The 22,316-nt window shown below is 47.9% G+C and overlaps 1 protein-coding gene across 5 annotated transcripts in view; it reads right to left on the bottom strand.

Annotated features, from left to right (window-relative positions):
• LOC144169901 (high affinity cAMP-specific and IBMX-insensitive 3',5'-cyclic phosphodiesterase 8B-like) overlaps positions 1 to 22,316 on the bottom strand; it is a 369,064-nt gene that overhangs the window by 47,457 nt on the left and 299,291 nt on the right. The window contains exon 1 of one of the 5 annotated variants that reach the window (XM_077699330.1): positions 5,336 to 5,500. The exons of the other annotated variants lie outside the window; for them this stretch is intronic. Coding sequence (XP_077555456.1) covers positions 5,336 to 5,353 — 18 coding nt within the window. The 5' untranslated portion in view covers positions 5,354 to 5,500. Of the gene's footprint in view, positions 1 to 5,335; positions 5,501 to 22,316 lie in introns of those variants that run through there. 5 annotated transcript variants of the gene reach the window in all.

Here is a 22,316-nt window from a genome sequence, read left to right as displayed (position 1 = left end):
TTTGATATAAAACGGCTTGTATTGCCCCTGAAGTGTCTTCCCGGCAATACATTTTTGTTAGGAGGTGAAGTCGACATTAAATTACCGGTGTTAGCTTGGTCTTTGTACGCCGGATTTACGAAGGCTTTATGGTTACAGCCCCACATAGCAAGTGCCACCAGAGCGCCCGCTTCGCTGGCCTTCTCTTTGTACTGGGCGGGAGGGCTACGATTCTTTTAGGGGCGAAGCACCTTAGTACCTCGCTTTGTCCGTGGCTTGTCCCTTGGCTTCCGTGTAACAGTGTTGCGCATGCGCAAGGAGCATTGGATTGGATTGGATTAGATTGGATTGGATTTGGATCGAATTCGATTGGATTGGATTGCATTGCATTGGATTAAATTGGATTGGATTGGATTGGAATTGCATATACTGTACACACGCGTTGTCACTCATTTACATGCGCGAGTGGGCAATTCCACGGGTGATTGACGGTAAGAACGATCCACAGTGCTTCACCCACTCGTCATGATTGACTTCGTGGAGATGCGTGCTTTTTTTTTTTTTTTTTTGCTACGAGAAGGCAGTCGGCGGTGGCCCACTGTGCTATGCTAACCCGACTTCGAAGGAGATAACGAACCGAACGGGGCGCAGTCCGGGTGTGCGGTTATGGCCGCAGAATAAATCATCGCTTCATCTATCATAGTTTCTGTCCTCTGTCCTGCCGACACGTAACATATCACTACAGTGTTTTAGCGAACGAACGCGTGGACATGTGCTGCCGGGTCCCGGTACCCGCAGGTTCTAGCGTACGCTAACGCTGCGGCGACGGGTTACCGGTACCCGACTGCGCATGCGCGCAGGGAGGGCGATGAGGTCGCCACTCAGCGGAATGAATGCGCAGGCTCGGCGAGGCATGAGCGACCGTCTCCGTGGAACGAATGCGTACCTGCCCAGTCGGTTCACGGCACCCGCCGCCATAGCGTTAGCGTACGCTAGCCGTGATGCTAAAACTATCTAATCAATAGGCCTAACATATAATACGGGATCAGTGAAAACCGTAATTTGGCGCCAAATCCAGATTCAGTCGTTAGTTGTTGTTCGGGAAAAAACGTAAAATTATTTAGTGGAGCTTTTTTATCGTTCCGTATATACCGAATATACATTCTAGCGTTTTTCTTTCCCTTAGAAGTATAAATAAATATGGAGCAGTATTGATCGAGCTTCTATGCCATGATAGAAATATTCTCCCGAAATATTGTAATTTATTAAAGACGATAGTCTTTCTTGGGCTACTTAAACCCAGAAATTTTGGTCTGTCTGTATGTCTGTATGTCTGTCCGTCTGTCTGTCTGTGACTCGATTCAGCCACCCGGCCAAAGCAAAACAATGCCTACGCAATAGTCTTATATAGTCACAGCTGAATCTACCCATCTATGTCCGGTGTAATGTTCATACTTGTCAACATTGTTGAAGAAGAACAAGACATTACGCAAATATGAGACAACAAATCAATAAAGAAGTGATATTTGCAGTGTTCCTTTATAAAAAATCAAACATTCTTGACTTTTGCGAAATGCAATACTTCATCAACTGCAGAAAAAGAAAAAACTGCAGAAAAAAATTCCCCCGCATTTCCCCGAGGGGGAGAATGTGAAAGTGCGAATGCACGGTTGTCGGCCCGCTTGCGGCGCTTGCGCTCGGCCCCCGCAGCCCACCGCCTCGCCGCCTTCTCTTCCATCTCTTCCATCGGGTTTGTAGTATCACGTGTACACCACGCAGTTATCAAGCCGCTATAACGCCGCTGAGTCGCCAACGCACGCCGCTGACGACGTAGTTTGAATGCGTTAAAGATATAAGGCGCGCCACTAACACTGATATCAGCGTCGCCTCCTTGGCTTGGTCGGTAGAGCGTCGCGCTGCGGCCGCAAAGTCCTCGGATCGAAACCTGGCGCCGGATGCTGTTTCTTTTTTAAATATAGAGGAGCACTGCGGACGCCGACGCCGCCGCCGCCGCCGCCGCCGGCGGTGGATGGTTTGGGGTCGCTTATAAAGTGCATTCGCACTTAAAAGTTTCTGGCGCCATTTTAAGAAATCAAACGGCAACAGTTACGCAAGGTTCCACTAGATTGGTTCCACGTTCTGCTTGCAACGCACGTGGAGTAGGGAAACGCGGTTCTATAAACGTTGAAGTAGGGCGCCTCAATTAACGCGCGTCTTCGCCGTACGGCAGCGTTCACATCGAGACACCGGTTTGTAGCAGAGGAACGCGGGAAGTTTAAAATGATTAAGCGAACCTTTGGCGTCTTTACCTTGGGAGGAGCGCGACGCAAGAGGAACAACATCAGAGGTGAGCGGGAAAGCGAAGGGAAGCATTTATTTTGCAAACGCCGATAAAGACTGTCGTCTTTTGACGGCATTTGCCATTTGAAACAAAAGGAGCAGATACGCGGCCAATTTTTTTGAATTTTGTAATAACTAGTATAAGCGTTTGTCCCTTAATGCGAAAGAAAATACGCTGACGCCGCAAGACATTCACGCCACGCTACCTAATCAATAATGTGCACCACCGACTTTCACTTGAAGGATAGAGTAATGGGCATTTTTCTGCTTCTTTTATTGAGCTTACGTGAAATAATTTAACAACATTTGGAAACTTGAGCGAGCGGAAAATAAAATAAAAACTACGAAACGCCAGTAATGCGAAAACATTCATTTCTTTTTAATCTATTTGATTTTAAGAACGGTGAAACGCCGACGGAAGCAAACGCGGGTTTATTTACACTCGCGTTGCTTCTTCTACACGCTTCATAAGGGTCTGCAGGGAAACCAATTTGTTCCTTTCACACCTTTCCCGACGGAAAACTAACAAAAATCCACTTTGCGACAAGGCACTTCTTTTGAGCACTCCATTCATTACTGCGCCAGTCGATGGAACGAAACATTCGAAAAGGCAGTAAAACTTAAAATCCGCATTGCTGAAAGCAAAATGTTAAAAAATTAATAAATCTAAAAGCGAAGTTATGGCGAAAGCTTAACGATTTTGAAACAACCGTACAACCGTGCTGAAGTTAGATAAGAGAAGGGGGGAAAAGCAGCTATGACGTCTTAGTACATTTACTTCTTATGAATGCCACTTCGTTTGGACTTAGCTTCTGCGGCGGAAAGGTCTGGCAAACACTTGGCGACTGCTTTCGGCGAGGCAATCAGGCAGGCTGCTTTCAGCGATTATAGCAAACACTGCACGAAAGCTTTTATCGTCGACAAATTTCGACGTTTAGACGAAACGAATTTGAGCTTGTGGATCAAAAAAGAGACTCGCGTGGTCCCGAGTTCTCAATGAACACATAAGTGATGTAGAAAACAGCAATTAGATCCGGATGGTAACACAAGTTTTCTGAATTTAATCCACTCTGAGTTTCATTTGCACTCGCGGCCAGCTATCTGGATTGCAAGAAGACCAGGTGGCTAATGTAGCACCTGGTCGTATTCCTTGTGAGAAACATTCTCCCTTCCGTAACGCAACACAACCTTGCGCTTGTAACCAAACGCCAGTTTCATCTTTGCCCATTCTTTCTCATCCTGAACTCATCCTCTCAGCAGAAGCCCCTTTTGACACTAAAGGGAAATCAAATACAAGCGTTTTTCATGACGAGCTTAGAAGCGAAATTCCCAGTTAACCACTACTTCCTTCCAGCCTCGAAAATTAGCGATAATCCAGCACGAAGGCTGATGCTGGCCGCGCGTTGGTCGGATAGCTACGCTCGCTTCGTCAATGCCTCCTCGTAGACAAGTCATCTGATCCACGTTGTCAAGGCAGAATGGACGACCCGCATTGCATTTCGTGCACCAGCCAACTGTAACAAGAGAAAATTTGCCCGTGCGGTGGAAGTGTGGGAGTAACCGACTGCATGCGGGGATAAAACGTGGTCGAAAGCTCCCTGATCTATCCTGCCCGATCTCGGCCTGATGTCCTCAGTTGTGTGCCCTCTAGAGCTAAAGAGAAGATGGAAGAAATTGCGATTGACATCGAGGGCCATGCATGCCACGAGTGAGACCAGGCGGGCTTGTCGCACAGCTTCATAATATGGGCCCATAAAAACTCAATCATAAAAACTTCGCGATTTATTGATGCGGCTGTTTCGCCAGGACTCTACCAAGATCAATTTCTCTTACCGACGTCCTGTTTGTTAGCGTTTCGTGCGTTAGGACAATGAAATGCGATGCCTCGCGCAAAGTTCCTGCCAAAATTCCTGCCAAAGTAACAGAAGTAATATGATCGCCGTCGTTGTCAGTACCAGAAGAAAGCGTTCGAATGATTGTTTCAGTAAAAAATACGGAACGATTCTTGTGGCATCTAAAAAATTTTCTAACTTGTATGCGCATCCGCACTTGCAACAAAGAAAAAAGACAGGCTGCTTAGCGGTAACAGCTTGCGCTTAAATATTCTTGCCGTCCTGACTGCCTAGGCTTTTTCTTTTTTTTAATTCAAGGTTAGAAATTTATTCAACACCAAGCACACATAAAAATACACTTAAAGAACGTTTAATTAGTTTAGCTGTAGGCTTAATATTGAAAGTAAGGCAAACGAAATGAAATGTCACAATAAAAGCGATCCCGAGGGGATCAAATTAGTGTTTCTCAGCGTATAGTTGCGCTTAGTTCAAGCCTAATTTGCTGGATGTTTGCGAACTTCTGTAACAGATAGCTCACCTGGCAATTTTTCATGTCAGTTGTAAGCAAAATTGAGACGCTTTTAACGTATATAAGGAATATTGCGAGTTAAAAGGCGTCATTACAGAATCAAACTTCAAAACGTGACGGGAGCCGATGCATGAGGTAGCTTAATCAGGTAGCCTTTTGCGTGCAGTAGATATCCTAGACTAAGATTTATACAAAAGGTAGCACGAGCAGCTTAAAAAGTAATAGCCTCCAACGCTGTGAACAGTTTGTAACCCCTACCCGCCGCGTTGGCTCAGTGGCTAAGGCGTTGTGCTGCTGAGCACGAGGACGCGGGTTCTATCCCGGCCGCGGCGGCCCTTTTCTGACGGAGGCGAAAAGCAAAAACACATGTGTACGAGATTTCGGCGCACGTTAAAGATCCCTAGGTGGTCAAATTAATCCGTAGACCTCCACTACGGCGCGCCTCATCGCGTGCGTTGCGTCGGCGCGTTAAATCCCGCAATCAATCAGCTTGTGACCTCTGAGTTGGCTCCTCAGTTCTGAAAAATTCCTCGAGCGACCGTCTCGCGTCCACAAGTCATTACTACGTTAGGGCATGCTGCATGAAAAGCATTAATGGGCAATGATCTCAATCACTGGAACGTGGAATGCGATGTGTCGGAAATCATAAGCTTACAGTCAACGGCGATTTCATTTTCCCGCTCGTTGCAGCCGCACGTAGGAGAACGGGACATCTGTTCCCTCTAGGAGCGTGAAGCAGAGAGAGGCGCGCGGCAGGCGTGGATACACATTTTGACCGGCCGTCGGTTTCTCGTCCTCCGTCTTTGCTTTGCGTTGTGTTCTTGTTGCCGCTGTTGTTTCACCGGCGGAGCAGGAGGTGTTTCTCGGACGGAAACGTTCGCCGTTCGGCCCCGCCCGTTTCCCTGTCGCGCCGACAAATAGGTCCTCCGCCTTTTCCTTGTCGCAGCATCCGCTATCAACGCCTGCCGACACCCTCACCTTGAGACAAATGGCCCAGACGGACCAGCGCGACACAAAAAACAGCACTTTGAGGGCTTCCTTTCGATTTCGGTGTGACATTGTTGTCTCTTTATCACAACCAGATGGATGTTCCACTGCGAAGAGCGAGCGGCCGCCAAGTTTCATTCCTTAAACGTGAACTGAAACTCTATCTGAACCAGAGGGGGGGAAACCATTTTTGTCCCATATCGTCCTGTATTCTCAAATCACGACAATGCGCTTGTCAGGTGTTTATATCTCGAAAGGTTCCCCTGATTTATTTTAGCCTGCTATAAACCACACAATGATTCCGTAGGTTTGCAGTTGTACTTGATCCAGGACAAAGCTTCAAGAACGTGAACTGTTGAGCAGAAAGCACACCACGTGTCCTTGACCTTCTGATTCAGAAATGGCAAACTCTGATTCTAAGGATCAGTTGGTGCCATGGAAATTATTGTGCGAGCGATTACTGCTGCAGATGACACGGCCATTGTCCTAGCACTACCTTGAACGCTAAAAATACGGCTACAAATTATGTTTTTGTTAAGTACCGGCTACCGCACCAAATTAAATTAGGACAGACAGCCAAATAATTTTAACCCAATGAATGTTACACCTTAGAGATTTGCAGATACAGGAACTATGTTCGATGGAGAGCGACACTCGTCCTCGCACCCACCACTTCCATCACAGTTTCGCAAAACGGGAAAAGCAAAAACAAACAAACAAAAAAACTGTGGTTGGTTCCTCTGTCATGGGAATCGGTAAAACACGAAAGTGAAATGTGCAGCGAAATCTGCAGCTGGACATGATTTGCGAGTCGGCGGCTGTCTTGTGGGTGTGGTTGGCGAGCGACGTCCTGCTGGCGGATCGCTTCGGCAAAGGTGTACTGGCGTCATTTCCGTGACGGATATGACGTCAGTGAAATCTTGGTGTATTCGACATAAAACACTTTCGTGCTGAAATATAAAACCCTAAAAACGAACAACCCTAAGTAGAACGTAGTTTTTAGTGCTGAAGGTTGCTTCCCCACAGGACGACCCTGTATGCAGGGGTGCACCCTTTACAGGCCGGTTGCTTCGTTGCAATGGCGTCACTTCCGTGACGGATATGACGTCACCGAAATCTTGGTGTATCCGGGATTAAAACATTTTCGTGTTAAAAAAGAAAACCCATTATTTTTCGTGTGAAAGACTCAGGTACATCAACTGTCAGACCAGGAAGCCACAATTTTGACGCTGCCGCATTCGAGGAAAATGATGCCTGGTGGTCGACAGACAGTCGGACGGAGTTGGTAAACTATCACTTAAAGTTAGAAACAATCATTCAAGCCGCTAAAGCGTCCCGTATGCTAAACGAAAAAAGGGGTCCGTTTCACGCCAAGTCAAGGTGAAACGACAAAGCTATTCGCCACGCGAATCGTCCCTTTTGTTTTCTGATGGGAGGAAACAACGAAACGGGAGGAGAGCTTCGGAAGGTTACCTCCCCGTTTACGAAATTCTCGGTCCGTGTGCTAGCGATCTCAGACACACTCGCACCATGCAACGCAAAGTGGGGCGCAAAGCGGGCACAATGGAAGCTGCGCCGTCTGCTCTTGCTGCGCACAACGCTGATGGCGTTGTTTGGGGAGGGCCCGCAGAGAAGCTGCTACAGTGACACTTTGTGTCTCCGTGCAAAACGACAGACGCCCTTTCTAGGGCAAGCCTGCAGGAGGAACTGGGAAGTGGTTTGACCGGGAATAAAATGGGCCCCAAAAAGACGAAAAAAAAAAACGATATGGCGAAAGTGTTACAGCGGAGTCTTGACACGACGCCGGCTGTTATTGCGAGACGCGTTTGCGCTGGGGCGCAAAGTGTATCGACCGCGGCTTTCCCTTGCTTCTATTATCGCCGTTTTTTTTTCTTTTTTCATAATACGCGATTTGCTTATTTTCATCTTTTTGCCCCCGTTGCCTCAAGAAAAGAAAGATCGTGGTTGGGGAGCCCGTTGACATTAAGGCGCTGCATTCGTCGTCGTACTTCTTTTTCCGGCTCTTTTTCCTTATATTTTACGTTTCCTTCTGTGCGCAAAGCGACAATACGAATATGGACACGCGGCGATGATATTTTGAAACTTTGGCTGATGGAAGCCATTGTGTAGGCGGGTATCGATGTTGCATGCGTGACGTCTCTTTGCCTATGTGGGGCCAGCGCCCGAGATTTTCCGACTTGGCTTACGATGATATATATGTGTATACGTACAAGTTTATCCCACTTTACTGTTGCAACTGACCAGAAGACAGCATTTCTAAGTTAAAGAAAAGCTACGAAGCTTAAGTATTGTGATTTAGAGTTAACCTGCTATAAATGCTCGCATAATCGTGCCACATAAAAGAGGGCGTTAAAAAATGGACCTTGCAACACTGCCGGTAAAAGCTTCACTCTTTCTGTCGTGCCAGAAAGCACAGCGAAAACTATAGTTATCGCCAGGATAGAACAGCGCTGCGTAATTTGCTCGTAACAGTAGACAAGTCTTCTAGTTTCTGCGTTGCTTCTGTAGTAATTTTCAATAAAAAGTGTCTATTGAATACGTTTATTGCGTCAACTAAAGAAAACCGCCTGATAGCCGAAATACAATTCGAGTGAAGTAACTCAAGCTCGCCAACAATGCCTAGACTGGGAAAGGGACAAACATCTTTTCAGCAAGATTTTTTCCCGTTGTGTCGTTTTCTTATTAGCCCTTGCTAGACTTACATGTACGCTATTAGCGTAAACGTGCTTTGCTGCTTCTGTAATCGGAATGATCGAATTACTCGTTTAATACCGCATGCATGTCTCTAATACACGTTTCGAAGTAGGATGTCACAACCCATTCACTAGGTCCACCTCTTGTAACCCAGAGTCAAAGACCCGCCGTTTGGCGGGGCTGCGTGATGAACTTGCATTCCGTAGGACCAGGGTTCGAATCTCAGACCTAAGCTCACCCGAGGTTTTTTTATTTACTCTTATTATGCTTGGCTGTCGGTCATTTTAAGGGCGAATTTTTGTCCACGCCGACGCCTCATTCATGTTTAACGGGCCATTTAATGCATTCGCTTTGAAAAATAAGGCACATAAGCCACTTCCCTAGGACACCTGCCTGGGCACGTTACTTGTTGTTTGTATGCTCCTTCGTCTCATCAAGAGCGTGCTCTGCTTTTTTATATGTCATCGAGCACATTTACCGAGCGCCGACATCGCCGATAAAAATATCTTACCGGAAATCAGAGCGGAGGACGATAGAAGCAGTGCGGGGCCATCTCTTTATACGCAAAATCAAAACGCATTTTTCGCCGCCCCGCACTCAGATCACCAGCAGACAAATGGATTTCACGATTAAGCATGGCACGTCTTTCTCTCGACGGCAGAACCACACAACACTCCGTAATTCACGCTAGGCTTGCACTTGGTCATATTTATCATCGCCGATAGGAGCAACACGATGTTCGGCGGGAAAGACGTACTGTATCGCAAGCGCGCAGAAAAAGCCCGAACGCAGCGGCGAGTAGGGTAGCAGCTCCTGCTTCGACGGCGCTATTTGCGAGCGTAATTAGCGCAGTTCATTAAAAAAACTGCAGCAGGAGCCAGGAGGTGCGCGCGTCTGCACGGCCGCACTAGAAGCGAAGCGAAAAGAGCCAGCGCGAGACGACAAACTTGGAGCGTGCGGCTGGAATTGCCCGTCTCCTGACGCAGAAGAGCAGACGACGAAAATAAAGTCGTCTGCTAAAGAAATGGAAGGGGACGCACGCAGGGTGCCTGCAGTAAACGCGGACCAGGGCGGTTAACCCGGGAGGCTGGAATTACGACGCACGCCTGGCTGCCGAGGCTCCTCAGGTGTCGGGAACAAGAGCTACTGGGAGTCCCTGCTGCAATATAGGAGGCTCCGGTATAAAAACAAACAAATTCGCAAAAAGTGCCGCCAGGATTAGTCTCACCGCACAGAAGGTACACGTTTCGGCGTCGTTGTCTGGGCAGGAAAAGACACCGGCAGAAAAGAGGTAATCCTTCTTCGTCTGCTTTCGCGGAAAAAAAATCGTCTGCAGCAAGGATGGACGCGCGAAACAAGGCGAAGTGCTACCGCCAATCAAATCAGGCGCTCGCAGCGACTTGTCTACGGCATGTAGTTTATTGTTTAGAACGGAAAAGCCTGACCGCCTTCGTAGCCGCGAAATAAAATAACCAGCAGTTGAAGTGTGGACAAGGAGAAGGAGAATAAACGCACACAAATATGAAGCGAGACTATGAGAGGGAAGGTCAAAGGCTAAAACCAGGGGCAAAGGAGGGGGAAAGAAAACACAAGAGTCGCAAAGGCAGGGGTAGCGTATGCGCGCCGAGACTCTCAGAAGATGAAAAAGGCTGGAGGGCGCGGGGGCGTGCGCGCGAATATTTCCACGGCAAACAGGCTTAGCGGAAACGTGTCGTCTAGGGAACCAAAGGCAGAGTGTTGGTGGCGCGTGTGGAAAGAAGCTCGCTTAGTCGTTCACTAAGGGAACGAGAAATGTGGTGAGCGAGATCAAGTTTGGAAATCGTGCTTAAGGCAAACGGGGCCTGCGTAAATAACCATCCAAAGGAGCATGCAAACACACTCAAAAGTTGGCCGCGTATTTGCCCCATTCTCTGTAAATCCATGTTGTCTAAAGACAATAGTCCGCTCCCGCCTTTGCAATGTAATTGCCTCTCCTCTCCCCCCCCCCCCCCCCACCCCTCACTCGCTTATCCTCCTGTCTCGGTTCTTTTATAACAAACAGAATGGATGTTTGCTGAATTCAGTTCAATTCTCCCGCGTTCGCATTGCTGGCGCGTTATCTTTTGGGACTTTTTGTCACCGCTGGCGCTTCGCTCTCTAGCCACGAGCAGGAGGCTCGGGCGCGAGCCTATTTTGTATGCTGTGTTTAAAACATTGTTTCCGAACCGTTCTTTTTGTTTACTATCGCAAAAAAATTCCGCACATGAATATTTTAGTTAGAAGAGCACCGCCAGTATCAGTTAGGTACTCATGTTTCGCCTCAATCATGCCTAATATTTTATTCTTCCCGAACAATGTTGACAAGTATGGAGTAGGATACCGGATTTAGTTTTCGGAAATGTTTTGATTAGATAGACATTGCGTTCATCAATTTTTAAATTTTTGTTGTCCGGCGGGCTAAATCGAGAGAATGACAGGAATGCAGAAATACAGACCAAGATTTTCTCGTTTAAGTCGCCTATGAAATACTATCTTGTTTAAAACCGGAGCAGGAAACAATATAGCCATCCATTGCGACAAAAATGAGGGTGCTCACCCTTTTTTTTTTTTTTTTTTTTGACGTGTGAATTTATTGAGCAGGTATTAGGAACGACGCACACGCGAAATTAATGCAGAATTTATTATTACAAAAAAAAAGCATTAGTGCACTTCCACTCCGTAAAGAAGGATCACCTGTGAAGCAGGACGCAGACCACGCAGTGCACGAAACAAAACAGGTTTGTTTGCAATTTGCGATTGAGCTTACTTCCCAGTCATTTAGCAGAATGAAACTGCGAAGGATTCAAGCTTTACTCTAGAGGACAAACATGTGGCTGTCCGTTTCCTTCCCGTGTGGTAGGAATCTTTACTGTCTTTGTAACTCACCAACCCCATCCGCTCGACCACTAAAGATACCCGACGGGTCGCATTGGGCCGTTTGACGTTCACGTTTAAATCTCCCGCCAGCGCAACGGTGGAACCCCCTCCCTCCACTCTTAACAAACGCACGCATAAAGGCAACCGGTTCTGTGTGCGTTCTTAGAAATGAAAGACACCGTGGAAAATGCCGCTTTAAAGCCCCTTTAACAATATTGGCTGACGTAGACGTTGCAAGCGGGTAAGTTGTTGTTAATCCGGGACAAATTCGCAGCTAATCGACGAGCTGGAACCTGAGACGGCGACGGCGGCGGCAGCGGCTTATGAAGTATACGCGAACACGGGTATGGGCAACGCCATACCCGTGTTCCCCATTGACGTCACCACTGGCTGCGCGCGGGGTTATGAGCCGGCCCCATTGACTGCGACGCGTCATGTAAGTGCGAACGCCGGCATGCGCTGGCCTGACGTCCCCTTTTGGTTGGCGACGGCCCGACGTTAATCTCAGTGCTGGGCTTTCTAACGTCGTCAACCGGTGTTCGCAGCCCGACGTAGAATACGTTTGCTTTGGACGTCGATGGAATCAACGTTCAGGTTTAATATAGGCCTTAAGACATTCCCACAAGCCCACTCAAAGGGATTAGTAGATGACGATGACAATCCGCCGCGAGAAGCGCATGGAAAGTTTACAATTTACCATTTAGCTATGACGTCAAGCTACCTACCCAGAAGTCTCCCATACAAACTCATGGGGATTGGCCAGCGTTGATGATAGCTGTCGCCAGAGGCTCACGGCAGATTCCTTGATTCCCGTTGGCCAGGCGAACCTGCCCTCCACCATTAAACACCATTTCTCTCTCTCTTCCATCTCTCTCCCTCCCCTCAACCACGCAAATGCTTTCTAACATAGCAAACGCAAAGAGTGTCAAATGCCTTCTTGAATTTTTTCGTTTGCTTCTCTGGACAGTTTTCTATGCGGCAGTGATCTCGCAAAATATATGTCGTTGGTCTTACAGCACCAAGACAATGACGGCCGTGCTACCCTACTTTTATGTTAAGCGTGACACCCGCAAGAGCATGGAAGCGGGAACGAGTGTTAATAAGAGCAGAGAAAGAAACGAGCCTCTCAACGCGAGTACATATGAAACGACAGCGACGTGCGGTGCCTTGTGCTCGTCCAGATTCTAAAGGACAGTACGGTTAACGCAGGGGACAAGAATGGGAAAAAAAAGCCGGCCCGGGAGGAGAGGCAGCCAGACGTTGTCGTCTATCCTTTGTCCAGCGCACATCCGACCAACCGACGCTCTCTTCTGTCACGACGCCTGAGCGAGTGCCCACACAGGCGTGTGCAGGAAGCGCGGTCACTGCCGCGGCTTCCCGCTCATGCGAAGTCTCAGTTACAACACGCCCCCTTGCAGGCGGGCTTGCCCTGTACACAATTGTGTGAGGCGGTGAAGCTACACAAACGCTATGAAGAAAAAGGAGCGTTTCCTACGAGTACTACATGCTCGCGTACGGTTGGACCTAGGGGAGAAAAGTAAAAGCGGCTCTATTCTCTCTGCGCGACATCTCAACCATGATGGTCTTGCCGGGTAGGGAGTCACCGCCGGTGTGCGCACGTACATGACGCAGCGTGGAACTGCACCAAACATAGGAATTTCAAAGCGTGTCCTTTGTTTTCTGGTAAACTTGCTTTAGGCTTAGCATGGGGATTTTTCATGCTGGTTCAATTTTTTAGGCTTTGTGGTCCTTTTTCTTATTGTTTGATTTTTAGATGCGACAGTATCTCATTCACTCGCCTTGTCCCTCCATACGGCGTTGTCTGCACCCCTCCCCCTACACTATAAAAAAAATAATAGTTAGCGGCGCGCGGTTTCGATCCCACGACCCTGTGGGCGGAACGCGAGATACATGGTGCTCTTCCCACTGCGCCACAAAACCGAGACAGAATCAAATGCTACGAACGCGCCTTATATCCTTGACTCATTCAAACTACGTCAAGATGCTACTGATACAACGCATGAGGGGGCAATGATTAACACTTGCAATAAAAGAAAAGAAGCTCCCACTTACAGCAACAATGATGGAGTAAAGGTCGTTGTGACAGCGAAGCCCCAAGCATACCACTTAGAGAGATTGACCAAGATTGGCCAATAAAAGATAATAATAATCACAAAACATAATAATCATACGCGTTCCCGACACGTTTCACGCGATTTCAGAATCAATCCAACGGAAACACCAAGTGAACCCCACGATGCGTCGCATCTACACAGGGTTCCCCTCGCGGGGAGGTGGGCGCAATTCTTTATTTGTATAGCTTTGATACCGCAGATTTCAAAACTAATTTAATACTGCCGGTGGGCTGAAAATGGGAAAATCTCACTCACGTACGTAAGGTAACCTTAAATGTCTCGGACACTAGTAATCAATCCTTGGGCTGCTAAATGCGTAGCATTTCTATACAGATATAGTGCCCTAAATTTAATATTTATACTTAAGCGCTCTGATACTAGACTGAATACTAATTTAAAGTTTTATTTTATTCACGCCACCAAGAAACCTTGCACCGCATATTACGGTTCGTTTTTTAGACCCAACTTGCTTTATACTGCAAGAAAATAGGCATACTGATAAAAGCTGCGCAAGGAGCTCAAGCTTCCTTTTTCTCTTATTGTCCCATATGTGCTATTGCCAAACCAATCTGATCGCTAAGGTGATGCTTTAACTAAAAATTAAGCATTAGTCAAAGGCATTTACAACGTCACTAAAACTCTGACGTGGTGAGACGAAACAATACCACACAAACAAAACAAATCCCCTTCTCCAGGCTAAAGGCAGAAAAAAGAATAAAAGACGCGGAGAGGTGGTTGCACGTGCAAAATGTCCACGCTCCGACAATTTTTCGCTTCGAAATAGCCGTTCTTTTTCCCGGACTAACCATCCAAAGCAAGAACTTGCCTGTTGTTCTTTATACAGTCAACAAAAATAGCGCAATCTATGTGCAAAAGTGGCGAAACTATCGCTATGCGGAGGCAGCAAGCGTCTTCGCCCCTCATTCAAGAGTACGTCTGGGCCCAAGAGTACAACTCGTAACCTGTAATCTCTCGATGAAAACATTGTAGATTGAAATAAAAGCCCTTTGATAAGGAGGATACCTTATAGAACAAGCAAGAAGAGGTATTTCCCTACAAGGATGTGATGGACGAACAGGATATCGAGTAGTCTAATAGCTTCACGGAAATAAGGAAATAAAACTGACATTGCGCAAAAAGCAAAAATGCAAGTAAAGATAACCTAAGCAACTCATAGTGATTGAAATAAACCACGGTGCGCTCAGTGGCACGCCGTTATCACTGAAAAGGAAAACTAATAAACTGAAGTGTAAACAGCGTGTTTTATGTTCATGCAAAGAGAGAAAAATTGAATTGCCAAGAACATCATTTTTTTTCTCTGTTATTGCCTTATTGTTCATGCAGGCTTAAGTCTCTTACTGACTGTCGTAAAATAACTGCAGCAAAAACGTCTACCCTGCCAGCAAAAACCCTTTCTTGCTTTTTTTTTTCTTCAAACAAAAACAACTTCTTTTCTGCCCGGACCTTTATTTTTTCCTTTCTATGAGATTCCCGATCAAGGGCAGGCGGTTCTGGCATTGCTGCCTCAGTGAAGCTAATACCAAATGGTCGTACGAGCGATATTCCGGTCATGTTTTGATAACGTCTACCGAGGACCAAGTCGGCTTCTCTGCGCATGGTTTAATTAAAGGGTTCATGAAGGCAAAATACATGTTTGGTTCATTAAAAAGACTTCTTTATCCAAATAACAATTATTTTACCTCAAACTTCAGACAAATAATTGAGTTATTAAAGGAAACATGTCAACCAGTGGCGACTCCCGAGCCACGATCCGGCGACATCTCCATGACATCACAGAATCTTGCTTGTCCGATTAGCGGTCGCCAACCAAAGCAACCGCTAAGAAACAAGGCGGAGCGGTTGTACTGGGGCCCCCAGTTCTGCCTGATGTGTGCTAACGTGTGGTAATGTGCTAACTTGTGTGCTAACGTGCAGTTCACACATCGAAAACAATGTCTTCAGAGCTGTACTATACTGTGCATATAAGGCATTTCAGCGCGAGATTTGAACATCGTTCAATATTTCTCGAGTTTTTTTGTTTTTTTTTTCGTTACAGACACCCTTTTCGTGGCTGTAACGGAGTAAAGTGAACTACCAAAGGCCGGCCTTTTCGGAATGAACAAAGTTCTATTCTGTCTTCCTTGCCTTTGTAACACGAAAGTGTTTTATTCCGGGATACACAAAGATTTCAATGACGTCATATCCGTCACGTAAATGACGTCAGCTCAACGAAACAAGGGGCCTGTAAAGAGTGCACCCCTACACATATGGTCATCTTGCGGGGAAGCAACCTTTAGTGCTGAAGAGTACGTTATATTTAGGGTTGTTGTTTTCGGGTTTTATATTTTAACACAAAACTGTTTTATGCCGGGATACCCCAATATTTCACTGACGTCATATCCGTCACGGAAATGACGCCAATACAACTTTGCCGAAATGACCCGCCAGCAGGACATCGCTCGCCAAGCACACCCACAAGACAGCCGCCGATTCGCAAATCATGCTCAGCTGCAGATTTCGCTGCACATTTCACGTTCGTGTTTTACCGATTCCTATGACAGAGGAATCAATCAGTCTTTATCAGTGTATCTTACCTGTTTCGTATATAAAAGAGCACAAGCCATACGGAAATAAACGTGGGCCAAAAATAAACAAACAAAAAGAAACAAGCGAGAAGGAGGGAGAAAAAGACGCCGGTTGCTGCACGATTCCAGCGACACAACCGGAAACTGGGATCGCCTTGCTCCCATTCGAATGGCGTATATACACCACGCTCCCTGTAGCGGCCTCTTTTCCGAGCATAACAGGAAGGCATCGGGGAGAAGCTACGTCAGGCGGAGTGAGTTTGCAAACCGGAAGTGGCGCGGGACGAGCGAGCGCCACCGGAAGGTGGAAGCGAGCGGAAGTAGAAGGAAACCCGTTGCGGCACAGGCATAGAGAGAGGATACAACCTGACGGATGAATGCACAGCAAGAGAGGCACGAGATGTCGCGCAGAGAGATCGCCGTATTGATGAAAGTTGTACGTCCCGCGGATTGCGTCGACGCAGCACAACGTGTCGCGCGGAAGAACTCGTGGTGTTATTACAGTGGAGGTATAAAAAGTGCGGGCGCACAAATAGAGTTGAACATGTTTTTCCTCTTAAGGTTCGCCCTTTTGATAATGTGGACAGTCGAAAGAGAGAAAACTATTGTTTTAGGCATCCGAGGTCTACTGTAAATGGCTCATTGAAACACAAGTACACACGCCCCCAAGAAGAAGTAAATTGGCGCCATAGAAAGCCCATACACCCTCGTTGAAGCCACGTTTCAGTCGTTATGAATACACCTACACCGCTCTCCGAGTGCGTTAGACCAGATGCAACTGAGAGAGGATTAGTAACTATACCTGCTTAAAGCTATGAACGACTAATTCAAGCAACAGTACACGTGCCCGGTTGGTGCTGGGAGTTAACGCGTAGAATCTACACATGGGCTATGAGGCGTCCGTCCGTACTGTGAGTCGACAGCAATATTCAGGGCTGTGAACAGAGAGACTCTCTCAGTCACATTCACATAGGCGTCGGCAGGGTGATGCAAAAAAAGGCACTTGTCCCCCCCCCTTTCCCCCCCCCCCACACCAGCACAGTTTCACCTCCCCCGCCCTCACCCTCTCCTCCCACAATGCAATGGGGTTTCCTCCCCTCACGACAAAATCCTTCCGACCATGGTTGCCAGGTTGGGCTACAAATAGCCAAATTGGGCTATTTGTGTTTGTGGTTGGCGGGAGAAAGGATGGTTGGCTATTTGGCTATTTTTGAGCTATTGGGTGAGCCGATTAGGACAGGCATTTAGTGCATGTGCGAGCCTGCCTACTGGAAAGTGTTTTTCGTGGTGCCTGGGAAAACTCTTCCCCTAGCGAGGACAAGAAGACCATTATTCTTTAGCAGTGCCGTCCATTTATGGTCGCATGTGTGAAAAGCATCCGATAGAAACTGTTAGGCGACAGCCACCTCTTGCATTGCAACGACATAGTAAATTTTCTTTTGGTGCTCTCTTCAAGGCTTTCGGAAAGTTGTTTCCAGGGTCAAATATTTATGCGATGAAGTCAGAATATTGCTTACTGCGGTACAGGCTTGATGGCCTCTGTGACGACCCCACCACAATTTTTTGGAAGAAGGTCCTGGGTGCCAAACGCGATTGAACAAGTTTCTAGTCATGTAACTCGATCGAAAACTGACTTGTGGAAGAGAATGTCCCTAGATACGTGTGACAACATCCTGCATGTAAAGTTCGTAGTAACGCCAAACGGCAAGTGTTGTGATGACTTCACACCATCCTAGATCTTTTTCGAGCGGTACAACCCGACCGCAATGTTAAGTGCAGCTGTTTGTGCTCCAAACGAGCGATGTTTTTTTTATAAAACTTTCAATCATCATATCGAACTATTCGCAGCAGGAATCTGAATAAACATTTGAAATGAATCGCGCGAACTTTTTTTCGGCTATTTGGGCTATTTATGTGGGCCAACATTGGGCTACTTTTGGACTACGTGGTTCATAAATTTGGCGGGTTGCTCTCTGAGAACCTGGCATCCCTGCTGCCGACGCTCACTGGCATTCAACTCTTGCGCAAACAGCAGAAAGCTTGCCAGTGGGTGCACGGAGCGAAGGGAACGGCGAGGCCTCGTTCACAAGCGGGGCAATCGGTTATCTGGCAAGTACGGATTCTTGGGCAAGTTGGTGTGGCGATTTTGACGAATTCAAAGCACAAATAACGAGGACAAGAAAGAGGACACACAACACAGCCCTAACTCCCAACTAGTTTTATTTCACCAACATGCACATATAAATATCCGCAGCCTACCCGCAATCACTTCCCACTCTCCCCGCCAATGCTGACGTGTTGCCGCCGTGCGCAGAAAAGTTGCCTCCTTATCTGACAAACTTAGTGACACAAATTTGCACAATACGTCTCACCCTCTGCAAAAGATTGCCAATCGGATGAACGTAAAGGTTGTTTTCTCTGCACCTAACAAATTGAATGAAATTTGCAGGTTGACTAACCCCTTCCATAAAGCACCGGTTGGGTGTGTAAAAGGACGTAGGAAGCCGTGTCTAGAATGCGCAGTCGGTGTGGTGTACAATGTTCCCCTATCGTGCGGGAAGCGATATATAGGCCAAACCGGCCGATGTGTTAACGACCGGTTAGGTGAGCACAGACGGAATGTCAGCAACTACAGGGATGGCCATTTGTCTGTTCACTGTTACGACTGCGGCTGCGTGCCACGGTTTCAGCAATGTGCGGTACGTTCGAAACATCAGGAACAAAATGTAAGAGAAATAATAGAGGCAGGTTTGATTAGTAAAGCGGGGTTGTCCTGTGTGAGCGTGCCGTCACTAAGTTTGCCAGATAAGGAGGCAACTTTTCTGAGCATGGCTGCAGCACGTCAGCATTGGCGGTGAGAGCGGGAAGTGATTGCGGGTAGGATGTGGATACTTTTATGTGCGTGTATGTGAAATAAAACTAGTTGGAAGTTAGCGCTGTGTTGTGTGTCCTCCTTATTGTTTTCGTTCTTTGCGGTATGAATTCGTCAATATCTGGCAAGACCAAGCTGCAGGTGGCACTCAACTAACACACCACGGCAGCACACTTGCCTCGGCGTTCGACGTATCCTCGTGCGAGCTTTCTCCCACCCCCTCCCCGTGATTATGCGCTGATGGGCACAGCTCTCACGCACCCTCAAGCATACGCATTAGCAGTAACGTCCGTTTTTATTTCTCGATTACACCAGCGTGGCTGAAGGAGCAACATTCAGGTGCTGCTCCTTGCCGTCTAGAGCGGTGCATCGCCAAGAAGCTAATCAATATGCTTCCGCGTATTAAAGTCCAAGCCACAATTTCCGGGCTACGCGTAGATTAAGCGCTCGCGGAGCGTTTAAAAAGCGTGGGCTTCGGGCTGTACTTTCGGAAGGAAATATGATCCGTCGATGGGCAGAGACGAGAGAGATTAAATGCGCATAAATTGCGTGGGCTTCGCAAAGCCGTTTGGGAAGAAAAACCGACCCTCGTCAGTGCCAGAAAGGTAAGGCTTTATAAACTGCAGTAATAAGCACATACGACGGCTTGCACGCCAACGCAGATTAATTTCCCCCGCTAAATTGATGCCCTTTCTGGATTACAAGGGATTACGGGCTGAATGCAGTATGCGTGTATATAAGCATAACGCAAGTGGCCGTTTTGCATAATCTCGCACTTAAAGATATTTTCAGCTAATTCGAAGCCGTAATATGGTTCGCAGCGAATATTTTTACTTGGAACATGCCGAATCCGTTCAGACGCACCACCATAACGCAAGCGGCTGTTTTACATTAGTTCTCCCTTGGAGTTTTTTTTTTCAGCTAATTCGAAACCACAGTAAAAGTCCACGCCTGGTTTCTTTACATGTGAATAGATAAAATGATATAAATTTCGCGCTACCTTCGCGATTCCTGCGGGAAATTTTCCTCAGCTTTATTTATCTGTTTTTCGAAACAAGACTGGTCCGTTTAAAGTTACTTCGAGCCCAGCCACTTGACGTGCGAGACAAGCGGAAAACCCAATTTTTAATTAGCCAAGGAAGTAATGTTCTTTGTAACCTCATATAGCAACGAACGCTAAAGAATAGATGCAGCAGAAGACAGCACGAAGAAATGGCGAAGAACTTGAGCAGCAGCACGAGGGTTTTCTCAAATCGTAAGTCCTTTGCTTGACTTGCTCCCCAAACATCACCTTTGCTATAGGTCAAGTTCGTGCAACAGTTTTACTTTTTGAACCCATGCGCTGGAACTCAAACACATTGTGGGGTCCACTAAATAAACCACGGTCATACCAATACCGTCGGTGGCATTGGGGCACTAAGGGAGCTGTAAAGGTGCGATTTCCCTTCGTTAGATAGTTGACAACGCTGTTATTTCTTAAGTCGGTGATGGAAGTTGTAAGCATTGCGCCTCTCGTCCACCCCCCCCCCCCCCCCCCCCGCCGCCCTCTTAGTGTCATCTCGAACGTGCACAAAACGGGCCAAGTGCCCCTCATTGTAAATTCGCGGTTTTCGGTGTGAAGACTGCCAATGAAGTTCACAGGGCCAAAGAATGCCGTGTGAACAAGAAAAATTCCCCGCATTTCCCCGAGGGGAAGAATGTGAAAGTGCGAATGCACGAGTTGAATTTGCGCGGTTCGGTAATGTTCGCGAAATAGAGATCACACACACACACACAACTACAAAGAAAGAAAGATGCATTTATTCACAGACACCTATTTGTGTTGTCGTTGTACTTGATTGCTAGAGCGGATCTCAGCTTTGAAATTTCGTGTCAGTACTCCTTTAAGCAGGTGCATTAGCCCTTCTCACGCCCGATTCTTGGCCAATCCCCCACGTGGGTATGTGCCATGTCAGCGGCCAGGCAGCGCGCGCCCATCTCCCCCCGTTGCCAAGGAAGACGAGGAGATTCCTGGCCAATCCCCCACGTGGGTATGTGCCATGTCAGCGGCCACGCTGCGCGCGCCCAACTCCACGTGCGCGGACATCGCCGGTGGACGCAGGTTCAGGGTCGCTTAAGAAGTGCATTGCACTTAAAAGCGCGTTGCTAAGCGACACCCCGTAGCGTCCATCTCTGATTTGGCCAAAGTTGATACTCTAATTAGGAAGGCATACAGGGCAGCACTACGAATTCCCCAGAATGCACCCACTGCCAGACTTGAACGCCTAGGAATCCACAATACGGCTCAGGAGCTTATTGAAGCCCACCACATCAGCCAACTCCGCCGACTTTCAACTACCTCCACTGGTGAGCACATTCTAAAACGTTTGGGTATCCGCGCACCAGAGATCTCCGACCCGAAGGTCTCCATTCCAAGAACCATCCATGCCTGTATCCGGGTTCGTCCCCTCCCACGGAACATGCACCCCGAGCACCACAGGGCTCGCAGGGAGGAGCGAGCGCGGGCACTAGCGAAGAAATTGCCAATCCGCCCAGACATCATGTATGTTGACGCGGCAGAATACCGCCATCACGATGGCTATGCCCTCGCAGCCATCAACAGCCCGGATAGCCCCCCGGTTACCTCTCTTACCGTGCGTACCACTTCCCCAGCGGTGGCGGAGGAGGCTGCACTAGCACTTGCGTTAACAACCCGGCCTACTCCAACAATAATAATCACAGATTCGAAAACGGCCATTCAAAACTTCGCCCGTGGGTCAATTTCCCTCGTGGCATCCAAAATCCTCTTCAAAAATCCCCCGACCTCTACGGTCGAACTCATATGGACCCCGGCGCACACTGGTCTGGGAGGGAACGAGGCGGCCCACAATGTGGCACGAGGGCTTACTATCCGTGCCGGGGCTAGCATCACCCCCTACCATGGTGCCCGATCCGCGAGGGACCGACTAATTACCTATCACGACATCGTCGTGCATTACCGCCTCGCCCGCCGCCATTATCCCCCCGCTCATCCAGGGCTCACCAACTATCAGGAACGCCTCTGGCGACTCCTGCAAACTAATACCCTCTTTTGCCGGGCAGTACTCCATCGAATGTACCCCGATCAGTATCCCTCACCGAATTGCCTCCTTTGTGGCGCCCCCGCAACACTTGTCCACTCTATGTGGGCATGCCCCCAAGACCCCTTCCCGTATGTAAATAGTGATGAGCAGTGGGAGCGTGCGCTGGGCAGCTCGGACCTGGACTTGCAAACACACCTGGTCACAAGAGCTGCCACCGTCGCCGCCAGGCTTCAACCGGCGGCCACCACGTACCGCTGACCACAGGACTCAATAAAAGTGTTTCTCTCTCTCTCTCTCTGGTGCCGCCGGGAAAAGCGTTGAAGGCGCATCGCCTGTCACCGTTCCTCACTCCACCGTTGCCCCTCTATGCAGCACTGTGAACACT

The sequence above is a fragment of the Haemaphysalis longicornis genome, unplaced genomic scaffold, assembly GCF_048455015.1.
Source record: "Haemaphysalis longicornis isolate Haplotype H1 unplaced genomic scaffold, Haemaphysalis longicornis Haplotype H1 scaffold_2, whole genome shotgun sequence".
Classification (NCBI taxonomy): Eukaryota; Metazoa; Arthropoda; class Arachnida; order Ixodida; family Ixodidae; genus Haemaphysalis; species Haemaphysalis longicornis.
The sequence above is the reverse complement of the archived record's forward strand: the minus strand, read 5'-3'. Positions and strand labels throughout refer to the sequence as shown.